This window comes from Pleurodeles waltl, chromosome 2_2, assembly GCF_031143425.1.
Source record: "Pleurodeles waltl isolate 20211129_DDA chromosome 2_2, aPleWal1.hap1.20221129, whole genome shotgun sequence".
In the NCBI taxonomy this organism is placed as follows: Eukaryota; Metazoa; Chordata; class Amphibia; order Caudata; family Salamandridae; genus Pleurodeles; species Pleurodeles waltl.
In genome coordinates this window covers 528,595,486-528,620,064 of record NC_090439.1, presented here as the reverse complement: position 1 = coordinate 528,620,064, position 24,579 = coordinate 528,595,486, and the positions used below count along the sequence as shown (strand labels likewise).

General features: G+C 42.0%; 1 protein-coding gene across 1 annotated transcript in view; it reads right to left on the bottom strand.

The window, feature by feature from the left end:
* Positions 1-22,354: 22,354 nt before the first annotated feature.
* The window catches only part of TAF4B (TATA-box binding protein associated factor 4b), a 351,422-nt gene continuing 349,197 nt past the window's right edge, over positions 22,355-24,579 (bottom strand). Inside the window, exon 15 of the mRNA XM_069220053.1 lies at positions 22,355-24,148. Within this exon, the coding sequence (XP_069076154.1) occupies positions 23,981-24,148 (168 nt within the window). The 3' untranslated portion in view covers positions 22,355-23,980. The remainder of the gene's footprint in view (positions 24,149-24,579) is intronic.

Genomic DNA, 24,579 nt, shown 5'->3' with positions numbered 1-24,579 from the left:
TGTGAACATTTCAGCAGTACCAATTCCTGACCGGATTGTGTGGGACAAAGTTCCATTTGATATATATTGGCCTACAGAGGTCAGTCTGATCCATATGTCTAAAATTTCAATGACCAATGTAATGACACCTTGTGTTGTTTCCAATGACTGGGATGTTCACACAGTTGATTCGATGTTAGCTGAATTGAAAGATTTCACTTTATTTGAAGGTGATGATGTGTACACCAACACAAAGAATGATCGGGAAATGTTCTGTTACAATAACTGGGGACATTACTACCTTCACAGAGCTACTAGACTCAGATCAGTATTCAATTACACTCAGTGGGAATACTGTTCAACTCCACCTGTGGGGACCCAAAAACATTGTTCGGATAAATTCACATATTTTTCTGGGCATGACATTAAGAACGAAGAATCATACTATTTCAAGTTACCACCTTCTAAAATTAGGAAAATGTTGCCAACAAACACAAAATTGATTTAACCAGATTTCTGTTTCCCGACTAGCAGTTGAAGGCTACGAATACTGGAAGAACACTATTGATGTAAAGAGTGTATGGGGAACACAAGATTGGCAAATTCAGGGTAGGGAAGCTTTATTTAGAGCATTCCTTTTTACCTGTGCAAATCTTTTTAAATGATACAATTCTACAGACATCTTATCTAGAGTTAGCAAAAATAAAATAAATGAATGCGCCCAGTATCCCCACATCACCAAAATACAACAATTACCAGTCCTTCCTAAATGTCACTAAGGAAGAATGCGATGCAAAGGTTCAGGCTGTTACCTATATATAATTCTTCACTTTCCAGTCCCAGCGGGTGGTGATTGTGGCCAATAGACATGAATGGGTGTCAGGCACATTTTTTTAATTCCTTAGGGGGTTTCATGATTAGCCAGCCGGACCCTCGCTTTGTTTCAGGTCGACACTCGATGATAGTTACTACATACAGTGTGGGTAAACTGTGCCAACAATGGTTACAGACTAACATGTTAGCAGCAGCTAAAGAACATCTTAATACTCTTTTTGAAGATATAGACTTGCAGGACTTTTTGTTGGGTCCAAGAAAACCTCACCCTAAAAGATTTATCTACGCACGTTTAAGGCAGATTGATAAAGGGAATTTGGAAAAGGCTTTAGCTGCTGTCGATAATGGCATGAATACTCTGTCAAACAGGATTTACTCTCTTAATAACTGTGTCATCTGCAATTGACATCATTCAGAATGACTTGTCCTTTCTACACCATGGACAAAGTCAGCTCTGTTCCACAATGCAGTTAGGTTGGACACTAAAGATTATGAGAAACGGCCGTGTTCCATGGAAATACATTAAAAGTAGTGACTTGTTTGCTGCTTTTAATTTATCCAGGGAACAACAGACAATGGCTAAAAGGGAAGCAGGTTTCACCATGCTTCACATAGAAAAGCTAGAGAAGTTGTCTTTCACGGTTGCAGGAAGTTCATCAACAGTATGGCTCATACATAGCATTATAAATCTGTCCATTTCCAGTTTTTGAAATGCTTAAAACATCTTGCCGTGAGCAGATACGAGCGGCTAGGCAAAAGGTATATTAAAGAAGAGTGGGAGTTGCCCTTTGAATATAAATGTCTGAACGTCAAAACAGAGGTCTTTCTTAGCAGAAGCGAATGTGAGACTACTGTTAGTCATTCAATGATTTGCAAACAGATGTCCCTTCATGGCCTCTCGCCATGCGGGGGATCACAAACTTGGCCTGTTTTCTGAAGGGTACTCACATGCCTTTGATTCGTCCAGCATTTCATGTACTTTCAAATGGAAGTAATGTGGTCCTGAACGAACAAAGCTGTTGCGGTATGAGGGCAGGAATTGCCTACACAATCTCAGTTTCTAAGATTGTAATGTGCCGCAGACATGTTTTATTCCCCCCACACAAGAGATAAGTGTAGAAGAAATGTGGCCTCACATTGATACTATTAATGTAAATTATGACAAGCTGAGCAGACTAAGGGCGCTACTGTTCCAGAAGCAAGTTGCGTTGACATCGGCTAGAGAGACCTATGCTCTCCAGATAGCAAAATCATCAGCCGGGATACAATACCTATTAAATACCAACTTCTCGAAGCACTATGGCGAGCTGGTATCCAGAATATTCAACTCTTTGAGCACTACAGGGATTGTCCATTTCTTTAAGGCTATCAGGTCTGGATTAATGTCCTTCTTCCAGACTGTCTTCGGAGTCATTCCTTCAGCCATCCATCCACACTTTGCCAATGTGTTTGGAGGCTTTCCTGTGACTCTGGCATTAATGGGCGGGATACTACCGTTGTTCCTGATTCGCAGTGGTTGTGCCTTCCCAGCTAACCGGAGTGATGGAGCTAGTAACACCAGTTCAACTGTGTCTTGACTGCATAGCACAGTTCTTTGGTGCAATGTTGCAGGAAGAATTGGAGCATGATTGGTCATTGTCATTCCACCCAGTTCTATGGTATGTGCAACCAGTCTTTCATTGCACCTGGTGCCTCTTCGAACATCTACCTTCGGAGAGCCTTACTGTTCCTCTAGTGCCTCCTGTGGACAAAACTGCCGATGTTACCGATAAGGGTTCATCATGGTCGTGCCCCATGAGAGTGAGGCTGATTCACAAGGCCACTTACTAGCCGTCCTTGGTGGACTGTCTGGCTCCTTTGGGCACTTTGAATGGTGCTGCTTTTGCGGGAGATCCTGCGCCAGAGACTGCTGCACACTACTGCTCCTTAGATCCGACTGCCAATCCCGTCAACAATCTAGCTTCTGACGATGTGGCTTCTTTTTGGAACGCCCTTAATTTCGATGGCTTTAAAGACATTCTTCAAGATCATGACTACTGTTAAATGAATTCGACCACTGGCCTATTCTAAAGTTTCAAACTTTTGCCAAAACATTGCTTTTAACTTTGGCCTGCTGTGCTTGTCATGGTCGACATTTTGTCTCTGTACGTTTTAGCTATTTTAACAAGTTTTTAATTAGATTTTAGTTATGTCTTAATATGATTTTAGCTCGTTTTAGTCTAGAGCATTTTAGCTTGGGTTCATTCACTTTCTCTGGCATCATACTTGTTCCGGCAATGGGGTGGGTGTAGTGGAGCCCATCTAGTTTTAATGGGAATCAGGAGTTTAGCTTAGCCTTATGGCTTGCAGGCCTGTGCACACGCCACTGAGCGACTTTTAACCTACTTAGCTTGTTCTGTTTTAACATTTATTTAATTATTTCTTCCAAAATGGCTGCCATGTTTATAGTTAGGAGGATGTTTTAGGTTCATGTTATCAGTGCCACTCTGTAAAGGCGTTACTATCAGCGTCAAAAATAAATGATACGTAGGTATTCACATCAGGTACTTTCCCACTTTCAAGTAACATAATGTACCTTTTCAAGAAATTGTTTATGTAATTTACGCCCCAAGCATGTCTTCTTATCTATTGTTTGGCAACATACCCGTGTCAGGGTCCTACGAGATCTGTATAAATACATCTCACACAGACATGATTATCTGACGGGTTCATACCAGATGCCATCAATGCTATCTATGCTACACGTCGCCTTAATGCAGACCCAGCCTTCGCGTCACCAGGGAGTCTGTTATAGAGACCTCATTCCAAGGTAACAAAGATTGGCGGGCTCTTCTCATCGACATGGTACTGGCAGATTAGGTTTAACATATCTAGCTCTCTTTAGGTTATGATTAGGTTCATCATGCTAGGGTATTAGGGTTTCTTTCACACCTATTTTAAATCTTATGTTACTGCAAGGTGGTGTGGTCTTTGCATTCATGACTTTTACCATTCTGTTTCTTGCATTGTTTCTTCATTGCAGCCCATGCATTTACAGCAGACTTCAGTCTTGTTAATAAAACCTATCGAAAACTTTACTGCATCTCCTTTATTGCCTGTGTGGCGGAGACATGTTGCTCATGTGAGAAAAGTGTAATCTCCATTTAACCACGACTCTCCTGAGATGTCGCACTCTTGAGTCCATGTGTAAAGGCTACCCCAAGTTACCTTTTACTGTTTGGGTTTTTGGTGAGGTAATGCTTGTGAGCCGGAAGGGTTGGGCTGACATTTGCGACTTGTAGGATTGGCCTAGTCACCTACAAACAAAAGTGCTGTCACCCCTAACCCAGCAGTCTTGCCCAGAGCAAGAGTCAAACTAGGAAAAATGTTTCTTTCACAACCTTTCTTTGACTTCTAAGAAGTTAACGAAATATTGTTCTGAACAATGGAAACAGAATTATATGTTTTTCCACTTACTAACTTGCTTTGGAAAGCACTGATGGGCATAGAAAATAAATGTTTTATAAGAGTGACCTAACATTATGAAAGGTATAAAAAAATGTATACTTATGTAATACTGTTCTCACAGAATAAAGAGCATGGGAAAGGAGACACATTCATCAAACCATTCCGTCTATCAAAGACTCTTGTTGTACAAATCTGTAAACTTTTAAGAAAATGTTTACAAATGTTATTGATTGCTAAAATTAAGAATGTATAAAAGCTGCCCGAGGGAATGTTAGAATGTGGGATATTATTAGAGAGAAAAAGAAGTATTACAAGAGTATGAGAGCAGAGATCTTGAAGCTGATGTTCTGAGACATCAATATCGGCTACCACCTTCACTACGTAAGCAACCTGGCTCTTGAGTTATTGGAGTATGAGATAGTTATTCATTCTGCTACAGAGTAGACTTTATTATTGTACTGGATGTAATTACCAGATAAAGTGTTTCAGAGTAGAATGATAGAAGTAAGCACTTAGAGATAATAGACGTAGGAAACTGTGTTAGAGCAGGAAAGAGAATGAACTGACTATGATAGCTTGCTTCTATAAGTGTTAATTCATTCTCTAAGTACGGACAAGCAGGACAGGGGCAGATTCAGGACACTTCATGTGCGCATGTATGACTATTGTTTATTAAAGATTTATTACTAATTGGTTCTTATAATAATTATATTGCAAATTCATTAAAAAAACTGTATTGACTTCAGAGACTAAAGATTATAATTACTTTTGAAGCTTAGAAGTGTTTTTGTTGCAGCTTACTAATACTTAACAGCCATCTAAAGAAAGATCCATGTCTAGGGCCTGATAAGTGAAGAGTAAGTGGTAGCATGGAAAAGTAGATACCCAATTATAATTGAGATGGTGCTCCTATAACGAGTGCACCCAGCAAGGATGAGATTAAGGGCTGATAATCAGAGCAGAAAAAGACTTCATATTTGCAGCAGAGGTATTAATGCAAACTGAGGTTGGAGTAACAATGGCAGCCACGTAGAAGTTACTCCCTAGAACCCCAGGATGCCTTAAATAGCCAGGACTCAGACAGTATTAGCCCTACTCGTCCTCGGTGAAAACACTTGCCTGATATCCAGGCGATCATATAAAGCATGAAGGTGAGCAAACAAGGGCCTCAATATCAAACTGAGGAAGAGATTTATAATGAGATGGCAGAATGTCCCCCATTATAAAAGGCATAATGCTCCAGAGAGCAGGTGGTCCACCCGCTACTAAAGAGGGCGAGATCACACCACCACCTAGACGTCACATGTGAGCAGAAGTCCTGGGGCCCTAAGCTCTAAAGTGCAAACACCACCAAAAAGCTCAGACATTCCATCCATACCGTGGGACAAACTTGGTAGAGAAAGTGAAGTATGCAGACTACAAAATCAGCATGATAAGGGAACATGGTGCACGAAGTCTATGTGTAGAGTGAGAAAGTGAAAGCCCCTGGAATAAATAAGCCGACTATGAATCGACCCATGATTCTCAGATAACTACATGAGAAATATCACTCCTGCATTAAGGGCTAACCCTAACTGTATAAGAGAAGAAGACACTCATTGGAATTCACTATAGACAGTATAGGAGGAGAATATATATAACTAGCCACATAAAAGGGGGGAACATTGCACCTGAGGAGAGTGAGGGACCCAGCAGGTATCACACAATTCTAATATTCGGAAACAGGTCAGGTTCATTAGTTACTGTCAAGCGTAAATAAATATTTGCAGGTTGTGAACTGTTTATAGACAAGTCCACCTGATCAAACTTTATGGCAACTAGGGAAGGGGCATAACTAACGAACAACCTGTTGTCTTGCCAAGTTGACCTCAAGGCAGAACCTGGGATGCCACTGATGGATGGTCTGGTGCAGATTTAACATAACTCTGGCTACAATATTAATGAAATGAAATGAGAAATGAAAGGTAAGGGTCTAGAGTGAACTCAGCTGTGCAGATGATATACTCAAAATCAGAAACAAGTCAGGGTGTGACAACTTAACTTTCAATGGAATCGCAGATTAAGCAGCTTTTAGATATAACAAAATAGGAAGGAGTTAGAAAATATTCTATGATGGAGAGGTGGAAAGAGATAATAACTGCATTTGATCACCCTGAACAAGATCCAAACTGAAAACTAGTGCAATATGCAGAGAACAGGCCACCTGGAGGAACACACCATAACTAAAAATGTGATAACACTACCAGAGGGTGTAAAAAGGCACAAACATATGCGAGTGGAGTAAAATTATGACAGCACAGTGATCGAAAAAGATTTAGACTTCAGTGTTCGAGTTACTTTAAGTTGATGTATAAATCTGTTGTGTCCATAATACCAGTCCCGAGTGTGCTATTGCAGATGAGAAATATAAGTGAGATATATTCAAATACTAATAGTTAAGCAAGGTAAATAACAAATTAATATGACATTAAGACTACTTTTACAAGGTACAAGAAATATGAATATTAAAAGCAATACATACAAGGAAATCCTGTTAAATAAAAAATGATAATAAATTAAAAAGCAGCTCTCTGACAAACGTGACACCCCAGAGACCGTCAAGCTGGGATAAGCATCTGGACCAAAAACATCAGACAAAATGGAAGTGAACAAAATTGACTGTGTCTGATCCCTCTTCAGAGAGGTTCACGGAAAAAGAAGAGTCCTTAATAAATCTGGAGCATGCAGAGTGATATAGAAATACAAGCCCAGAGACGTCCATGAGATGTTGTAGCGAAGGTAACCTCATACTGAGTCAAAGAGAAAATATTTAGAGCTGGCAGGTTACACACACAAATTCACTTTGAGGGTCTCGGGTGCAGCTATTCCAGGACCTGGTAGCAACTACTTTGCTGAAATGCTGGGAATATCACACTGTGGCAGATACTTTCTCTGAAAGGCAGATACCCTAAAAATGGATCTTCCCAGGAAGGACTACAATTTTGATGGAAAGGCAGGACATCTTTGATTATGAGTTCAAGCAAGATTGTCTACAATAAAAGCAGTTCAGAGAGAAATCGCGTTGGGGTATTACTATGGTTAGATTATGCCTTTACTGGGTGCCAGGAGTGTATCACTTACAGGTTGCACTCCACTAACACCTGAAACAAAGACATTAATGCACAAAATGGATGGTTAAGGACAGCATAGGTCTTTAACACCTTATACATTTTACTGTCTTCATTTATTTACTGTTAGATGTAATTTTGGTTGAGATGTCTGATGTGGTGTGAACAGAAGAAGGGTACACGAGGGAGATAAGACGACACTTGGGCTGGCACACAGATGGCTTCCGTATTCCTGGCTGAGGACATTGTAATCTGCACTAGATTTAGGTTAATATTGTCAAATGTGAAAGGTTTCAACTTAACGAGCAAGCATCAGTGACTACGGGAATATGTACCTCTACAGAACTCAGATATAATCGTCCTATAAGAGATACACTCAAAGGCACAGGACTAACACACCAAAATGCCAAGATTACGAGAGGTTTTTTTTCGCATCACAACCCCACAACATAGGCACAATAGTTAACTTAATAAATATATATTTCCCCAACACAGGCCAAGACACATCGATTCTATAAACAGTGATCTCACAATCACCTTCTGGAGTGTCCTATAATGGAAGGTGGCATAATCTTCATATGGGACCCAACATTGGAGATTCAACCCTCAGTGTTGGGGAAGTAGGATGAAAAGCAAACGTTGCCAGTTGTGATGCCACATCTGGGACTGTTGGTCATTTGGCACCACCTTCACCCCACTGATAAAGATTTGTCATTTTTTCATCAGTCCTAAGGTGTGTCCAAAGATTCTCTAATTATTAGCAAAAATATGGAAGGATGGAATGTGAAACAAAATAAGAGACTTCCAAACAGAAGAAAAAGGAATATTATGAGATACTGCAACAGCCACATGTGGAGGAGAGAGGGTGTATGCGAGTCTATAGCCTACATGCCACAAACATGCTTACAGGGTAAGTAACATTTTCTGTTCAAGGCATGTGTGGCTGTAAATAAACATGCTGTGGATGGACTGTAAAGCAGTCCTCTCCAAAAGCAGTGGCTAGCCTGTGGGTGTTGAAGTGGTTTGGAAAAAGTATTCAGAGAACTGCCTGGCCAACATTTGCTTGTTAGTGTGCTGGAACATCCACACAGTAATGTTTAGTGAAAGTGTGTGGCGTGACCAGGTAGCTGCTTTGCATGTGTCAGCTTTTGGGATCTTACACAGGGAGATCATAGATGCTCGCTCCTTTCTTTTGACTAGTGTACTAAAAGAAGAGCTCAAAGAGTCCTTTTGGTTTTAGCATAACATGTCTGAACGCATTTAACTATCCATCTGGCAATGCCAGACTTGGATATAGCCTTCTCCTTATGAGGTTGAGACAAAGCATCAAAACGTTGAGTCTTACTAAAAGTTTTAGTTCAATCAATGTAGTACGAGTGCAAGCTTCACAGCCAAATTATGAACAGCCTGTTGAGCAAATTAGTGTGGTTGTGGGACAAAAAACAGGTAGGTCGATTGACTAAGATGGAATGGAGATATTACATTAGGAAGGAATTTGGGGTTGGCGCTGAGGACAACCATATCCCTATGAATTTGGAAGAAAGGTTTTTTCCAGGGTTAACATCTGAAGCTCACTGACACGCCTGAGTGAGGTAATAGCAATTAGAAATGCTACCTTCTATGAGAGGAATTGAAAGGGGCAAGTGTGAAGGGGCTCAATGAATAACCAGTGAGCCACGCGAGTACAGAGTTAAGATTCCATGAGGGTGCTGGTGCAACCCGGGCAGGAATCACCCTTTTCAGACCTTCCATGAAGGCTTTAATAACTTGTATCCTGAAGAGAGAAATGTATTGTGAAGATAGGCAGCTACTGTGGACAAATGTAAGAATATGGCAGTGAAGGCTAGGTCAGAAACTTGCAAGTGATTTAACAATGTTTTGTACTGTAGCTTTGAGAGGGTCAATTTGTTTGGAGTGCCAGTAGCGGAAAAATCTCTGATTAGTAGGAATGGGTGCGGGCTTACTTGAGAATGCTCAAGCACTCAGGTGAAAGATGAAGATATCCAAGTTCTATGTCCTCAGGAGCCAGGTTGAGGGAACAGAGATCTTGGTGCCTGATTTCTGCATGGTTCTGCTTGAGGCCTGACCTGTTGTGCAGCCTCTCATGCAGAAGCAGAGAGTGTGTTCAAGCAGAGGTGTAAACCAAGCCTCCCAACCACAAATGGAAGAAGAGGGAGAGGAGGAAAGTATAAGCAAATATCCCAGACCAATTGATCAATAATGCATTGCTGGTGAACTGTAGGTGTGGGAAAATGGAGGCGAAGTTTGGGCATTTGGTGTTGTCTGAGGCTGCGAACAGGTCTAGTTAAGGGAACCCCCATTTGTGAAAGTAACAGAGGAGGACTTATGGGCCCAGCTCCAACTCATGAACTTATTGCCACATCCAGCTGAGGTCGGCGAAACAGTTATCCATCCCCAGAAAAAATTCAGCTAACAACTGAAAGTTGTGGCGAAGAGCCCAAAGCCAAATTGTCTGAAATAACGGGGACAGCTGTGAAGAGCATGTCCCCTCTCGATCTGTAAGGACAACCTTACCCATCAAGTGAGGCAGGCAGGCTTTAAATGCCAAGAGAACAGCTAGAAGCTTCTGGTAGTTGATGTGAAGACTGTGGTATTTGGTCTCCCACAAACCCTGCACAGTAAGATCCTGTAAGTGTGTCCCCCACCCCATCAGTGAGGCATCTGTTATAACAATGGTTTGTGGGACAGTCAAGGGAAGGCAGCCACCATTGGAGAGTGTGATGTTTGGTGACTGATCAACACTAGATCATTCCAATGACCCTCTGTCTGCAATCGCTGAAGCATTAAACATTCCTTAAACTAAAGCAAGTGAAGTCTGGCATGAGGTACTATGGCTATGTAGGAGGTCATCATGTCTAAGAGACACCTGACCGTCCTGATTGAGATGTTCACCTGATTGGAACAAGGGAATCAGTGCTTGGAGAACTGGATCATGGCAGAACTGGAATATAGCAAAGCCTATCTCTGTTGGGAATAGCCCCTCCCAAGGCTGCATCTCTAGGTGTTGGAAGTGAGATTTGGTGAGGTTGATGGTAAACCCTAATCAATGAAGGAGAACTATTGTGGCTTGCATGTGTTTTTGGCACTGCTGATAGGTGGCAGCTTTGATAAGCCAATCATCCAGATATGGAAAAACACTGAGACCCTGTCTGAGGAGGTGAGTGGCTACTACAGTGAGGCACTTGATAAATACCAGTGGTGCAGTAGTGACCCCAAAGAGGAGAACTTTAAACCGGCAGCGCCTTCCCATGACCTCAAACCTCAAATATCTGTAATGGCCTGATATATTGGGATGTGGGCATAGGCATCTTTTAGGTCTTGCACAGCCATAAGGTAGCCTTGCTGGAGAAGCGGGAAGACATAATGAAGAGTTATCACGTGAAAGTGCTTGACAGGATGTATTCATTCAGGGGCCTGCCGTCCAAAATGGGTCTGAGGGAACCCGCCTGTTTTGGGTATTAGGAGGTATGGTGAGTACACTCCTGTACATTGCTGATGTTTGGGATGGGTTCTATAGCCCCTTTGAGAAGGAAGGCATTGACGTCCTCTTTGAGTAGTGTTTGATGTTCCATTGATAGTCTGCATATCTGAGGAGAGATGGGGGTAGGTGTGGAAGTGAGCTCCAGACAATAACCATGTTGGTTAATCTCCAACACCCAATGGTCTGTGGTGAAGGATTGCCAAGTGGGAAAGAGACCTTGTAGGCATCCCCTGGCAGGTGTTGTATGGTCGGGAGGAAGAAGAGGCAAGTCAGGGGGAACTACCCTTGCCTCTGGAGTTGTTGCCCTGACAGGGCCCTCTAAAATAATCCCGGGGCAGGATTGCTGGCCCTGTGTGCACTGGCAAGAGGTGGAGGTTTCAGAGCAGGTGGTCTTTGCACCTCCATGGTAGGAGGTATAGCAAAAGGAGCTACGGGAGCTGGTGTTTGTAGTGCCCCCATTGCTTCTGCTGTCTCCAAATATATATTTTTTTCTTTCTAAAGTCTGGTCCACCGATGGGGCAAAATGGAGGTCCCCATCAAAAGGCATGTTCAGCAGGTTTTGCTGAACTTCCGGCTTAAAGCCAAAGATACGAAGACATGCATGTCTGCAGAAAAGAATACTAGTATTTACCCTTCTAACAGGGGTGTCAGGAGAGTCTAGGGTTCAGCAAAAGTGAGAATAAGAAATGGGCTTGTCCTCCGATACTATATTCTGGCCCCGTTTCCTATGCTCCTCAGGGAGATATTGGCAAAGCTCCTCCATTTCGTCCTAGTGGGTACAGTCATATCTTGCAAGGAGACCCACAGAATTTGCAATACACCAGTGAATGCCCAATTGCACAGCCACGTTTTTCCCCCCGCCGTATCTATGCATTTTCTTCCTTTATCTGGTGGCAGGGCATCTCCACTGGCCTGGGAGTTAGCTCGTTTGTGGGCAGTGGTAAGTTAGTCGGGTTGGAGCCGACGATATATATCTAGATATATATATATATATATATATATAAACTATGGAAAATGTCACTTACCCAGTGTTCGTGGCATGTTCCGCTGCAGATTCACATGCGGTTCATACTTCTGCCATCTAGTGTTGGGCTCGGAGTGTTACAAGTTGTTTTTCTTCAAAGAAGTGTTTGAGTCATGGGATCGAGTGACTCCTCCTCTTCGGCTCCATTGTGCATGGGCATCTACTCCATGTTAGATTGTTTTCCCGCAGAGGGTAAAGTAGGAGTGATAGAGTATAAAGAAAAGAGATGTCCATGCTAATGGAATGTTAAAAAAAAAATATATATATATATATATATATATACACACACACACACACACACGTACAAATGTTGTTAACTTTAACGACTACAGACTGCCAGGGAGGTGGGAGGGTGCATGTGAATCTGCAGCGCAACATGCCACGAACAAATGTACACTGGGTAAGTGACACTTTCCGTTTGATGGCATGTGTAGCTATAGATACACATGCTGTGCATAGACTACAAAGCAGTTAGTCCTCCCATAAAAGCGGTGGTTAGCCTGTAGGAGTTGAAGTTGATTGGAATAATGTTCTGAGAACAGCTTGACCTACTGTGACTTGCTGTGTTGCTAAAACATCTACACAATAGTGTTTAGTAAATGTATGTGGTGTTGACCAAGTAGCTGCTTTACATATTTCAGCCATTGGTATGTTCCCTAAAAAAAGCCATTGTAGCCCTTTTTTTCCTTTTGGAATATGCTTTAGGAGTAATTAAGAGTTGTCTTTTGGCTTTAACATAGCATGTTTGGATGCATCTTACTATCCATCTTGCTAATCCTGGTTTTGAAATGGGGTTACCAGTATGAGGTTTTTGAAAAGCTACAAACAGCTGTTTAGTTTTTCTGAATGGTTTTGTTCTATCTATATAGTACATTAGTGCGCTTTTAATGTCTAATGTATGTAGAGCTCTTTCTGCCACAGAATCTGGCTGTGGGAAGAAGACTGGTAGTTCCACTGTTTGATTAATATGAAAAGGGGATACCCCCTTTGGTAGAAATTTAGGGTTAGTTCATAGTACAACTTTATGTTTGTGTACTTGAATGAACAGTTCTTCAATAGTAAAAGCTTGAATTTCACTGCCTTCGCAATGATGTAATTGCGACTAGGTAAGTAACCTTCCATGTTAAGAATTACATTTGACATGAGTGCAAAGGATCAAATAGTGGGCCAATAAGTCTGGTAAGCACTATGTTTAAATTCCAAGAAGGAACTGGAGGCGTTCTGGGTGGAATGATACATTTTAAACCTTCCATAAAGGCTTTGATAACAGAAACTCTAAATAAAGAGCTGTGCTATATATTTTGCAAAGATGCTGAAATTGCAGTAAGATGTATTTTTATGGAAGAGAATGCTAAATTTGATTTTTGTAAATGAAGTAAATAGTATACAATATCTTGTATTGATGTTGTAAGAGGGGCAATCTGTTTAGATTGACAGTAATATACAAATCTTTTCCATTTGTTAGCATAGCACTGTTTAGAAGTGGGTTTTCTTGCTTGCTTAATCACTTCCATACATTCTGATGGTAGTTGTAAATATCCAAATTCTATGACCTCAGGAGCCAAATCGCTAGATTGAGTGTGTTGGGATTTGGGTGTCAGACCAGACCTGTTGACACATAAATGGCAGATCAGTTTGGGAACTTGGAGTGTGGTACTACTGACAGTAGTAACAATGTTGTGTACCACAGTTGACGTACCCACGTTGGTGCTATCAGTATCTTATTGAGTGTCGTTTGACGCAATTTGTTGACTACAAATGGAAAGAGTGGGAGAGGGGGAAAAGCGTAAGCAAATATCCCTGACCAACTGATCCATAAAGCATTTCCCTTGGATAGGGGATGTGGGTGTCTGGATGCGAAGTTTTGGCATTTTGCGTTTTCGCTTGTGGCGAACAGATCTATGTTTGGTGTTCCCCATTGTTTAAAGTATTTTTAAGTACTTGAGGGTGAATTTCCCACTTGTGTGTTTGTTGATGATTTCTGCTGAGAACATCTGCCAATTGGTTGTGTATTCCTGGAATGTATTGTGCTACCAGGTGAATTTGGTTGTGTGTTGCCCATTTCCAATTTTTTTGAGCTGGGAGGGAGAATTGGGATGAATGTGTTCCTCCTTGTTTGTTTAGGTAATACATGGTGGTCATGTTGTCTGTTTTGATCAGGACATTCTTCTGAGTGAGAAGAGGCTGAAAAGCTTTAAGTGCTAGGAAGACAGCTAGCAACTCTAAGTGATTTATGTATAGCTGTTTGTGTTGGGTTTGTATTGGGCACTCCATTGTCCTTGAATGTTGCGATTGTTGAGGTGAGCTCCCCCAGCCAATCTTTGATACATCTGTTGTAATTATGGTCTGAGGAACCGGGTCTTGAAATGGCCCCCCTTTGTTTAGTTTTGTGGAATTCCACCACTGAAGAGACATGTATGTTTGGCGGTCTATCAACACTAGATCTTGAAATTGACTGTGTGTCTGTGACCATTGTTGTGCAAGTCACTGTTGTAAGGGCTGAATGTTTAGTCTTGCATTTGGAACAATTGCAGTACAGGATGCCAACATCCACTACATTTTCATGACAAATCTGACAGTGTACTGCTGACCTGTCTGAATCAGTGCAATTATATTTTGGAATGCTTGTATTCTCCGCGTTTTGGACTCGCTAGGGCTTTTTGAATATTTAGTATTGCACCTAAATACTGTTGTATTTGCGCAGGCTGTAGTTGAGACTTTTGGTAATTTATTGAGAACCCTAGCGTGTGCAGGGTTTGTATTATGTAATGCGCATGGTTTTGACACTACGTATGACTGTCTGATTTTATTAGCCAGTCTAGATATGGAAAGACATGGATATGTTGTCTTCTTAGGTAGGCTGCTACCACCGCTAGGCATTTTGTGAATACCCTTCTGAATAACAACAGCTCCAGGGTAAGACTTTGAACTGATCGTGCTTCCCTTGAATGACAAACCTGAGAAATTTTCTGTGCGCTGGATGGATGGGTAAATGAAAATACGCATCCTTGAGATCTAATGTTGCCATGAAATCGTACAATTGGAGTAATGAGAACATCCTGAAAAGTTACCATGTGAAAGTGTTCTGACAGGATGTAAAGATTGAGGGTCCAGAGATCTAATATTGGCCTAAGGGTGCCATCTTCTTTGGGAATGAGGAAATACAGTGAGTAAACTCTGATCCCTACTTGATTTTTTGGCACAGGTTCTATTGCTTGCTTGAGTAATAGAGATTTGACTTCTTCCTGTAAGAGAGTGATGTGTTCTGTGGATAGTTTGTGTGGCTTCGGTGGAATGTTTGGTGGACTTTGTATCAATTCTAGGCAATAGCCATTGCAGATAACTGATAATACCCAATTGGCTGTGGTAATGTTTTGCCAATTGGTGTGGAACTTTTGCCTTTGAACTCTCCCTCCAACAAGGGAGGTGTGGATTGGGAGGGAATAAAACAAGTCAGTTTACTGTGTTGTGAAGCTTGTTTAGGTGTCTGATATTTCCCCCTACCTCTGGCGTACTGGCCTTTATTTGTGCTCTTAAAGCCACCACGTTGGTATTGAGGTTGGTAGGCTGGTTTTGACTGCGATGTGGATGCCTCTGCAGTTTGAGCCCTAAATCCACCTCTAAACTGGGGTTTCCAAAAGAATCCCCTGTATTGTGCGGTGTATAGTGCACCCATCGCTTTTGCGGTGTCTAAATCTTTCCGCCTTTTTTCAATTGCAGTGTCCACCTCTGGGCCAAAAAGTTGTTTTTTGTTGAACGGCATATTCAACACCGCTTGTTGGATTTCTGGTTTGAACCCGGAGGACCTAAGCCATGCGTGTCTCCTGATTGTGACAGCAGTGTTGATGCTCCAGGCTGCTGTGTCTGCTGAGTCTAGGGCAGACCTAATCTGGTTGTTGGTGACGGCTTGTCCTTCCTCCACTATCTGCTGTGCCCTCTTTTGCTGTTCCTTGGGGAGATGTTGAATTATATCTTTCATCTCGTCCCAATGGGCCCCGTCATACCTAGCCAACAACGCCTGAGAGTTGGCTATTCTCCATTGGTTGGCTGCCTGGGATGCCACTCTTTTCCCTGCAGAATCAAATTCTCTACTCTCTTTGTCTAGTCGGGGTGCATCACCTGACGACTGAGTTTGCCCTCTTCCTGGCAGCACTTACCACTACAGAGTCTGGAGGGAGTTGCTGAGTTATATAGACAGGATCAGAGGGAGGTGGCTTGTATTTCTTTTCTACTCTAGGAGTTATTATTCTTGCTTTGACAGGCTCACTAAATATTTGATCAGCATGTTTTAGCATGCCTGGAAGCATAGGGAGCGACTGGTATGTTGTATGCATGGAGGAGTGTGTATTAAACAGAAAATCGTCCTCCAACGGTTCAGTGTGCATGGTGACACTATGGTGTGCTGCAGCCCTAGCTAACACTGGATTGTAGTCTGTACTATCCTCAGGTGGTGAAGGCTAAGAGGGATAGCAATCAGGGTCATTGTCCGGAAAAGGGTCTGGATCATAAAGATCCCATGGGTCCACATTGGCTGGCTGCAAGTCAAATGAATGTGATGGTGACTGCATTGGTGTAGGACTGGTAGTAGGTGATATAAGCAGGTGTGGTGAGTGAGGAGGAGAAAATTGAGGAGGTGGAGGTTTCTTTTGTCTTTGGCACTTTAGCTGGAGTCTGTGGTAGTGTCCAATTCCTCCTGAAAGGCTAATTTCCTTTTAGGCTTTAGAGGAGGTGCTGTTAAAATGTTGCCAGTTTCTTTTATGGATATGAATCCTGGCTTGTCTTTTATCCAATACTTCCAGTATTGGTTGTATTTGGGAGTCCTCCTCAGTAGTTTTATGGCTTTCTTTAAGTGTCTTAGAAAGTCCATGCTCCTCAGTGTAATCTGCTCTTTTCGGCTCTGAAGCTGGCTTTTTCAGTATAGAAAAAGACGGCGTTGTGGATGGTCTCGGCTCCGAAAGGGATTTCCGAAATTTCAACACGGAAGAGCGGTGTTTGCTCGAGTCGAAGATGGAGCTTTTGGTCGACTCCGATGGCTTCGGAGGAGTGGCCTTTTTCGGTGCCGAACTAGGGGTTTAGTCACCAAGTGTCTTCTTTCGGGTCGAGCCATGACCTGGCAGTGGCATCCCCAAGGCCTTATGTTTTGGGTTGGATGGTACAGGGGCAGGCGTACTGACTTGCTGTCCTGCCGTGACCGGTCTGTCCTCCTCAGAATCCTGGTCAGAGTCAGATCCTCGAACGGATGCTGCAGTCTGCAAGATCACTTCCTCTTCGACGTCAAGATGTTCAGAGCTTTTTGACGCCATCTCGAGTCTTCGTTCTCTTCTGTCCCGAAGTGTCTTTTAATCAGAAGGATCGGTAGGCCTCGCAATTTTCTTCCCGATGATCTGGGAAATGGCAAAGATTACAGACGAGGTGTTGGTCTGTATAAGGTAATTTAGCGTGGCACAGAGGTCAGAATCGGAATGGAGTCCGATCCATGAGGCTTCCACGCGATCGTCCCAACCAAGCCAGAGTTGGGCACGCCCCCCCTGAAAGGCGAGTAGAGATGTTTTGTTCCGACGGTATCGAAGTGTCAATAGAAGATGTAATGCGATCGAAACAATACCGATGAGAAATTAAGCTTTTTCAAAGTTTTCCAAAATCGAACTATCGGAGCGAAAGGAAACACGTCTGATCCAGACGGCAGAATGACAACAATCGAACATGGAGTCTATGCCCATGCGCAATGGAGCCGAAGAGGAGGAGTCACTCGATTCCGTGACTCGAAAACACTTCTTCGAAGAAAAACAACTTGTAACACTCCGAGCCCAACACTAGATGGCAGAAGTATGCACAGCATGTGAATCTGCAGCTATACATGCCATCGAACATATATATATATATATATATATATATATATATATATACATATACATACACACGCACAGAATCAGATGGGGAGGCCTTGTACTTTTTTATCCACACTAGTGTTAAAACTTTAGCTCTGATGGGATCTTTAAAAATGTCAGGGGTGTGACAAAGCATGCCCTTGAGTATTGGGAGATACCAGGTGGAACGGCGAATGGAGGAAAGAGTTTCAAAACAAAATCCTCTTAAGGACACCCTGTGAAGTTCCACCTTATGGAAAGAGGCAGCTCTACTAATCAGTTCTTGGAAGGAAGTAGTCTCACCAAGAGTGAAGGGTTGGGTAAAGGTCTGGGTCTGTGTCCCCTGCTGGGTCTATATCTTAGGAGTCCAATGGTTACCCAGGAACATCAAATGTCATCCCCCTAACCTGTGTCAAAACGTGGAGACCCCTGAGGTGTAATGTCAAGGGGGTCCTTTGGAAAAGGAGGTGGGGAGGGCAAAGGAGGGGGAATGGGTGGTGGTCCAAGAGGTAAGGGGATGGTAGCCTTATCCACCTTCTTGTGCAGTTTTGCAGGAACTGGAGCATCCAAAGCTTCCTGGAACTAAAGCTTCATTTGGAAGGCGAAGGATGCAGACCGTGGGAGTGAATCAACAGTTTTTGCCTTGAATTGAGCTTGACATGGAGCTTATGGAGGATTGGCTGGTGCGCTTGTGTCAGACTTAGAGGTTGACACCAAAGTCTTGGTTCTGAACTTTCCCTTGGCACGGATGGTTCACACAGTGCCAAGGTGGATGAAGTTGATGCCAAGAGTCGCCTCTGAGCCGGAGTCGTCTGAGCCAAAGTGGTCAGTCCAGAAGGTTTCTTGTACGCTGAGCCTGAGCTGGGTGGGGCGTCTGAAGCACTTGCTTTGTGAAGACCATGGCCCGAAGGCAGTGGCTATCCGAAAGCCTGTCCCTGGTGTTTCATAGGTGCTACATGATTCTCGGCAGAAGGCTGCTTGGGATGGTATCATGGGTGTGGCGTAGTTATGGACCTTTGAACAGGTGGGGAGGGGGCCTGAATTTCTAGGTCGATCTCCAGGGAGCTGGAGCTGCCCTCAGGGGAGAAAGCTTTCTCATCTGCAGCCAATGGCTGCAGCAGGTGTTTCCCCCTCAATGTCACCAGGACGAAAAAAGTCTGGTGTATCTTGTATCTTCTACACTTCTCCATGATATTAAGACGACAGGTGCACCGCTTGTGAAGAGTCTTTTTGGAGGAGCAGACGTCAGAGTCAACCTTGCTGTGTACCGGCGATAGACACAAATTACAGAACTGTTGTACAATGGTCCGAAGGTACTTTGCATGGCAGGGAGAACATTGGCAAAAAGGCATCCATTGTAGTCGAGGTGTGGTGGAGAGATAAGAAGGGAGTAGGCCCAGGCGAGCGGGCCCAAGAGAATCCACAATTAATATGGAACCGGCTCAATCGCAGTATTGGAACGACGAACAGAAATATAAAGTAGGGAAATATGATTTAAGTACAATACCGATGGAGGGACGGTACCGTGTGAACTGAAAAAGCACTGCATTGGTATCAAACCGAAGTAAACGCCCGAACCCAACTGCAGGAAGCAAACAATCCAACTTTAGAGTCCATGACCATGCACATTATCATCAAGAGGAGAAGTCACTACCTCATGGCTCGAAAGGCTTCTTTGAAGAAAAACAACTTGCACATATACAGGCCGAACAATAGATGGCAGGAGTATGCACAGCATTTGAATCTACAGCCACACATGCCACTAACAGTATTTGTCTGGACAATCATTAACGGCTGCTATTGAACGTATTTTGAGTTGTGAGCCTGTGTTCACCGACCAGAATCTACCAACCGGCTTGCCCCTTGGCCCTCTGAAAGGGGTCTGAAAAGTACACTGATAAAACAGAATGGAGGGATTCAAGGCCCATGACTGTGGATGTAGGAGAAGATTAAAATAATATCCACTAAGGGATCCACTTCTTAAAAAAATCAAGTTCAACTGCAGATCTAAGAATTTCTGGAGGTCTGTAGGGATGCAAACACTTCTGGTACCAACTGAGACAACTTAGAGGCATGCCTAAGAGGCACAGCAAAAGAGCTAAAAGCACAGACAAACTGGGAGTGGCACTTGAAAAATAAGACCAGAAAGAATACAGATTAATATTAGGAAATATTCTATGAATTTTGTTTTTTACAAAATCATAGATTGAACTCTAACAAGGACCCTGAGAACACTAAAGAATAAGACTCCAATTAGAAATCTGTATCCACTGAGCAAGGAAGCAAGGAGGAAGCCTTGCCTTTCCTGAAGTTAAACCAACACTTATGCAAAAGGAGATGAGAAAGAAGAGGGACTGCAATACTTGGACGCCTACCTTCTAAAAAGCCCAATAACATTACAAAGCATACATATTTTTATATATTTTAACAGCCATCTATTTAGGTTAGCTAAATATTTAGGCAAAAGCTGCACTCAGTAACCGGACCTCAACATTCTGCTAAGCTTTAAGGTGAAGAAGCTAGAGTATCCAGAATGTCAATGTCATCGTACAACAATTTCCCAAGGAACAGGGTAACTGAAGTGAAGCACAGGGATATATTGTGCAACAATATAGCTACAAGAGTGCCACAGGCTCCCCTTTTCCCTGTTTGCATAGTTTGTTAAATGACTGTAAAATTAAATCAAACATTTGGATAAGGTGGTCTTCCCCAAGTAGGCTATTACAGGGGACAATCAATGGAAGTTGCAAAGAAAAGAATTGATACTAATAAGGGTTAGTCAAAATTAGATGGCTTTTTGAAGGATTCAATAAAATCTGTTATTTTGGTATTTAAAGCTGTCCAATTTCTTTTTCTTTTTGTAAATGGAGTCAATGCTGTTGGGTTCACCACTTCAGATCAAAAAAATTAGACCAGGAACACTTCCTTCTGGGTTGCTGGAACTGAAATTCAAATGGCTAACAAGGTGAAGAACTTTGGACCGGTCATTATCCTTTAAGGAGCAGAGCAGTGTGTTCACAAAGCAATTAAGGCATTTGATTCGTCTGTTGGCTAAACTTTGCCAGAGTCTTGGAAAACAAGTTTAAGTGATAGCATACAATTACAGAAGCTTGCGTAGATTACTGTGGCAGCATATACTTAAGTGCCTCAGCCTAACGCCTGAATAAACTACAATAAAATTCAAAATTAGGCAACGTGTGGCTGTAGGTGCAATTAAATGGAACCACATGGCTCCAATTCTTAATGGTGTACACTACCTACCAATGAAATTCTGGGTCTCCTTTGGATGACTGGTCTGCATGCATACATTTGTAAAATCACTCCAACCCAATGAATGAGGCTGTGGACTGGCAGGATACCAATACATCCCTTCATTCAAGCGGCAACTGTGTTATTCAAGTGCATAGCTACCAGTGGCATAAGATAGGCGGAAAAGTTCTGTTAATCTGTTGACCCAAATTGCGGATACAATCCCTACACCACTAAGGGAAACTCCAGATAATAAAAATGTTGAAAGATTAAAAACATTCCTCTTTCTGGATAACTGATTATTTTATGTGACCCTGCAAGCCCCTAATACAGTGAATACATTGTTTTGGACCGGAAGGTATGTAGAATGAATGTAGGAGCTGGCAACCGGAGACATGTTTCCAAAAGCCAGGTAAAACCTCCTTACAGAACACCAGCAACACAAAGCAGGAGCTGTGCAGACAGTAATTGACAAGACAATGGAGGAATATCCAGGCATGGTCAGCAGTGATGAACAGATCCGTCCAAGCAAGCACTCCTGGAAGTTCATGAAATGTATCATAGGGGAGTTCGTAATAATCCTAGTTTTGCTGCAAAAGCAACAAAGAAGAAAGAAACCTGTGAAATGATACGAGATACTACCAGTCAAAAACTGGAAAAACCCCTAGGTTTAATTATCTCCCCAAACGAAGTTCAGACTGAATCATTAAACAAATATATATGGTTTGAGCAAGGACTACACAAAAACTGTGCAGACAAAAGGCTACTAGAAGATAACTTTATGAAACCTGCGTAAAACGTTCTTATCAGGCTTCTTCAAAGTTCACACAGTTAGGGGAGGTTAAGGATGAAGACAAAAGTACTTTATCTTCTGCAGCATCTCAGTGCAATGTTTATGGCAAAGTCAAACAACAGCATTGAAGATTTCTCTAGATTTAAATTCTGCTCAAAAGTGATGTATAAACAAGTATAAATACTCTCATTTCACTTCACCTAACAGACTTTTTAGTACGAAAGCACCCACACCTACAATTCACTTTTACCTCTTTAAAAGCCCCCCAAAAAAAGAAATGTTGTAATAAAAATTGTACACATCAAATGATCCCAGATACAAATTTTCCCCCTGAAAAGGAGTAACTAGGCTCTTTGACCAAAATGCATCAATACAGTTTGATCCACATTCACCTCAACAAATCATGTTATTTAATGGAAGTGTAGGAAACTGATTTTCCTTCTAAATCGAGTTACCAAATACAACTGGTCTATGGTTAACATTTAGTTAACCAGACACCTAGTTTTTATATGTTTTTAATGTCCATCGTATCCAGGTAGCATTTGTTTGGAATTCAGGGTTTCTTTAATGCAGTATTTAAAAAACTTGTAAACATCTCAGTAAGACACAATACACAAAAGAAAAAGAAATGCAGCACTTTACATAAAAAGTAAAGATGAGCATTTAATTAAAGAATGTTTTTTACGGAATGAGAACATTTTTTCTGAACTACAGCTTTGTGTTCAACGTACTGCTTTTTTTTATTTTTTTTAAAACAAAAATATAATTTCCAACATCCCACTATATATTAAGAACGAATGGTAGCCTATCTGCAATTCACTTAGATAATTTACATGGCATCAGAGCCATGAAGGAAAAAACATAATATATCGGTGTTTTGTTCATTGGTTATGGTCTAGGTTTCTGGATGAGAGTTGACATGTAGAGCGTCTGCACATTGTTTGCAGAATAATATCAGGACAATGACTATACTTAAACACAATTTGAACTTTCATATAAATGTAGTACAAAAGGCACGCAGAGAGAAAAATAATCCATACTTCCTTCTTGCCATCCTATCAAGAGGTGCCAAATGTCCTAGCTAACTAACACCCTGAGAGGGAAGTCGACCGAGCTGTACTGAAGGCTTCGCGAATACATGGATGGGCAGGGATGTGAGATGGATTATCCTACATTCTGGTTTGAAAAATATAATGCTACTTTGGGGGAAAAAGATAATGGCAACAAATCAAGCTGCATCCTTGCACAACTTTGGCACAAGACCGCATCCTTTCTTCACAATTATTGCAAGTTGAATATACAATTATGCCCCTGGGAATCACGTCTGAATATTTAGGGTAATAACAAAACTAAATGAGTGTTACAGTCGCTAACTTCATGTGGAACTCTCAAGAGAAACCCGCTCCCCAGATAACTGTATCTACATAAATTCCAGCAACGAAACTAAATGTAACTTTACTACCTGAAGTTTTTGCTTTGATGTAGCTATTGTCTTCACATCAGCTACCCATCAGCACTTTAACTTTCACGTTTTCAAGAAAGAAATGCGAGCCATCACACAGGGTAGGGTTACCAGTCGTTTGGTATGTAACTCGTTCATTAAGAGCCCTAGTTTAGTGGGCAAGCAATTTTCTCACAAAGGTCACACGAGTTTGCCAGCGATGTCCATCTGAGTTGCAAACGCTAATTCATGCATCTTCCAGCCAGTAAACAAGTTGTAGGCAAACGTGCCATCAGAGAACAGACACACTAACATGGTGAATTCATTGTTGTTTCATGATTCTGTGGATTTTAAATGCCACACAGCCTGTTGTACTGTTTCCTTGACACTGTCGGCTGTTTTCCCTCTCCGGCGTAAGACGAAAGGAAGGCACTAACATGGAATGAGTTGCAAAGAGTGACAGCCACTGCCAAACGCATGCAAGCAGCTGGTCAATTATTTGCAAAATGCATTTCTTAGTTGGTGCTTTACAGACAGCTTATGACTGAATTTCAGCTATTAAAAATCTACAGCTGCTAAATTGAGTGTTTTATTTAAAATAAAAAATAATATTTGATTTCTGTAAACAGAAGTTATCCTTAAGTGGACTCTTGTCCCGAAACTAGACATTTCAGGATAGTGCAACAATGCATTGAGTATCTTCCTTTGGCAGCAGTCACAATAACTTAAATGGATTATCATTTAAGATGAGCACGGTATAGAGCCAGGGAATGCTTCATTTCCCTTTCTTGTTCCATGCAGAAGATCAGGTCCCTGAGACAGACACGTGTCGTTCTTGGACGAAGTAACTGCTTCCCAAGGCCCACGGGGGTTGAGCTAGAAGAGTTTGCGCTGCTGTTCGAACCCTACAAAAAAAAAAAAAAAAAAAGAAGTTACTTGCACACCACCTTTTTAACAATTTTCACTGTACATATCAGGTTAGATTAAGCGTACAGTACAAATCGTCACGCTGAAGATACCGCAATCTCCATCGTCCGGGCCATAAACCTTATCAGAACCCTGCATGAAACTAAAGGTGGGCGAGCCAACCAACAGGGGGAGCCGAGCTCTGAAAATAACCACAGGTAAATGACGCAACAAACGTCATGAAAAAAATAGGTCAAGTCTCTTCAAAATTATAATAAATAAATACTTCAACATACGGAAGCAAATCACTTATATGAGATCATTTCAGCGACAGCATAAAACATTCACTTACACATTCCTACCCCACCAACCCCTCTGCTAATGCCATTGGTGAACTAAGAGGGAAATCAACCGGCATGTGTATGCTACA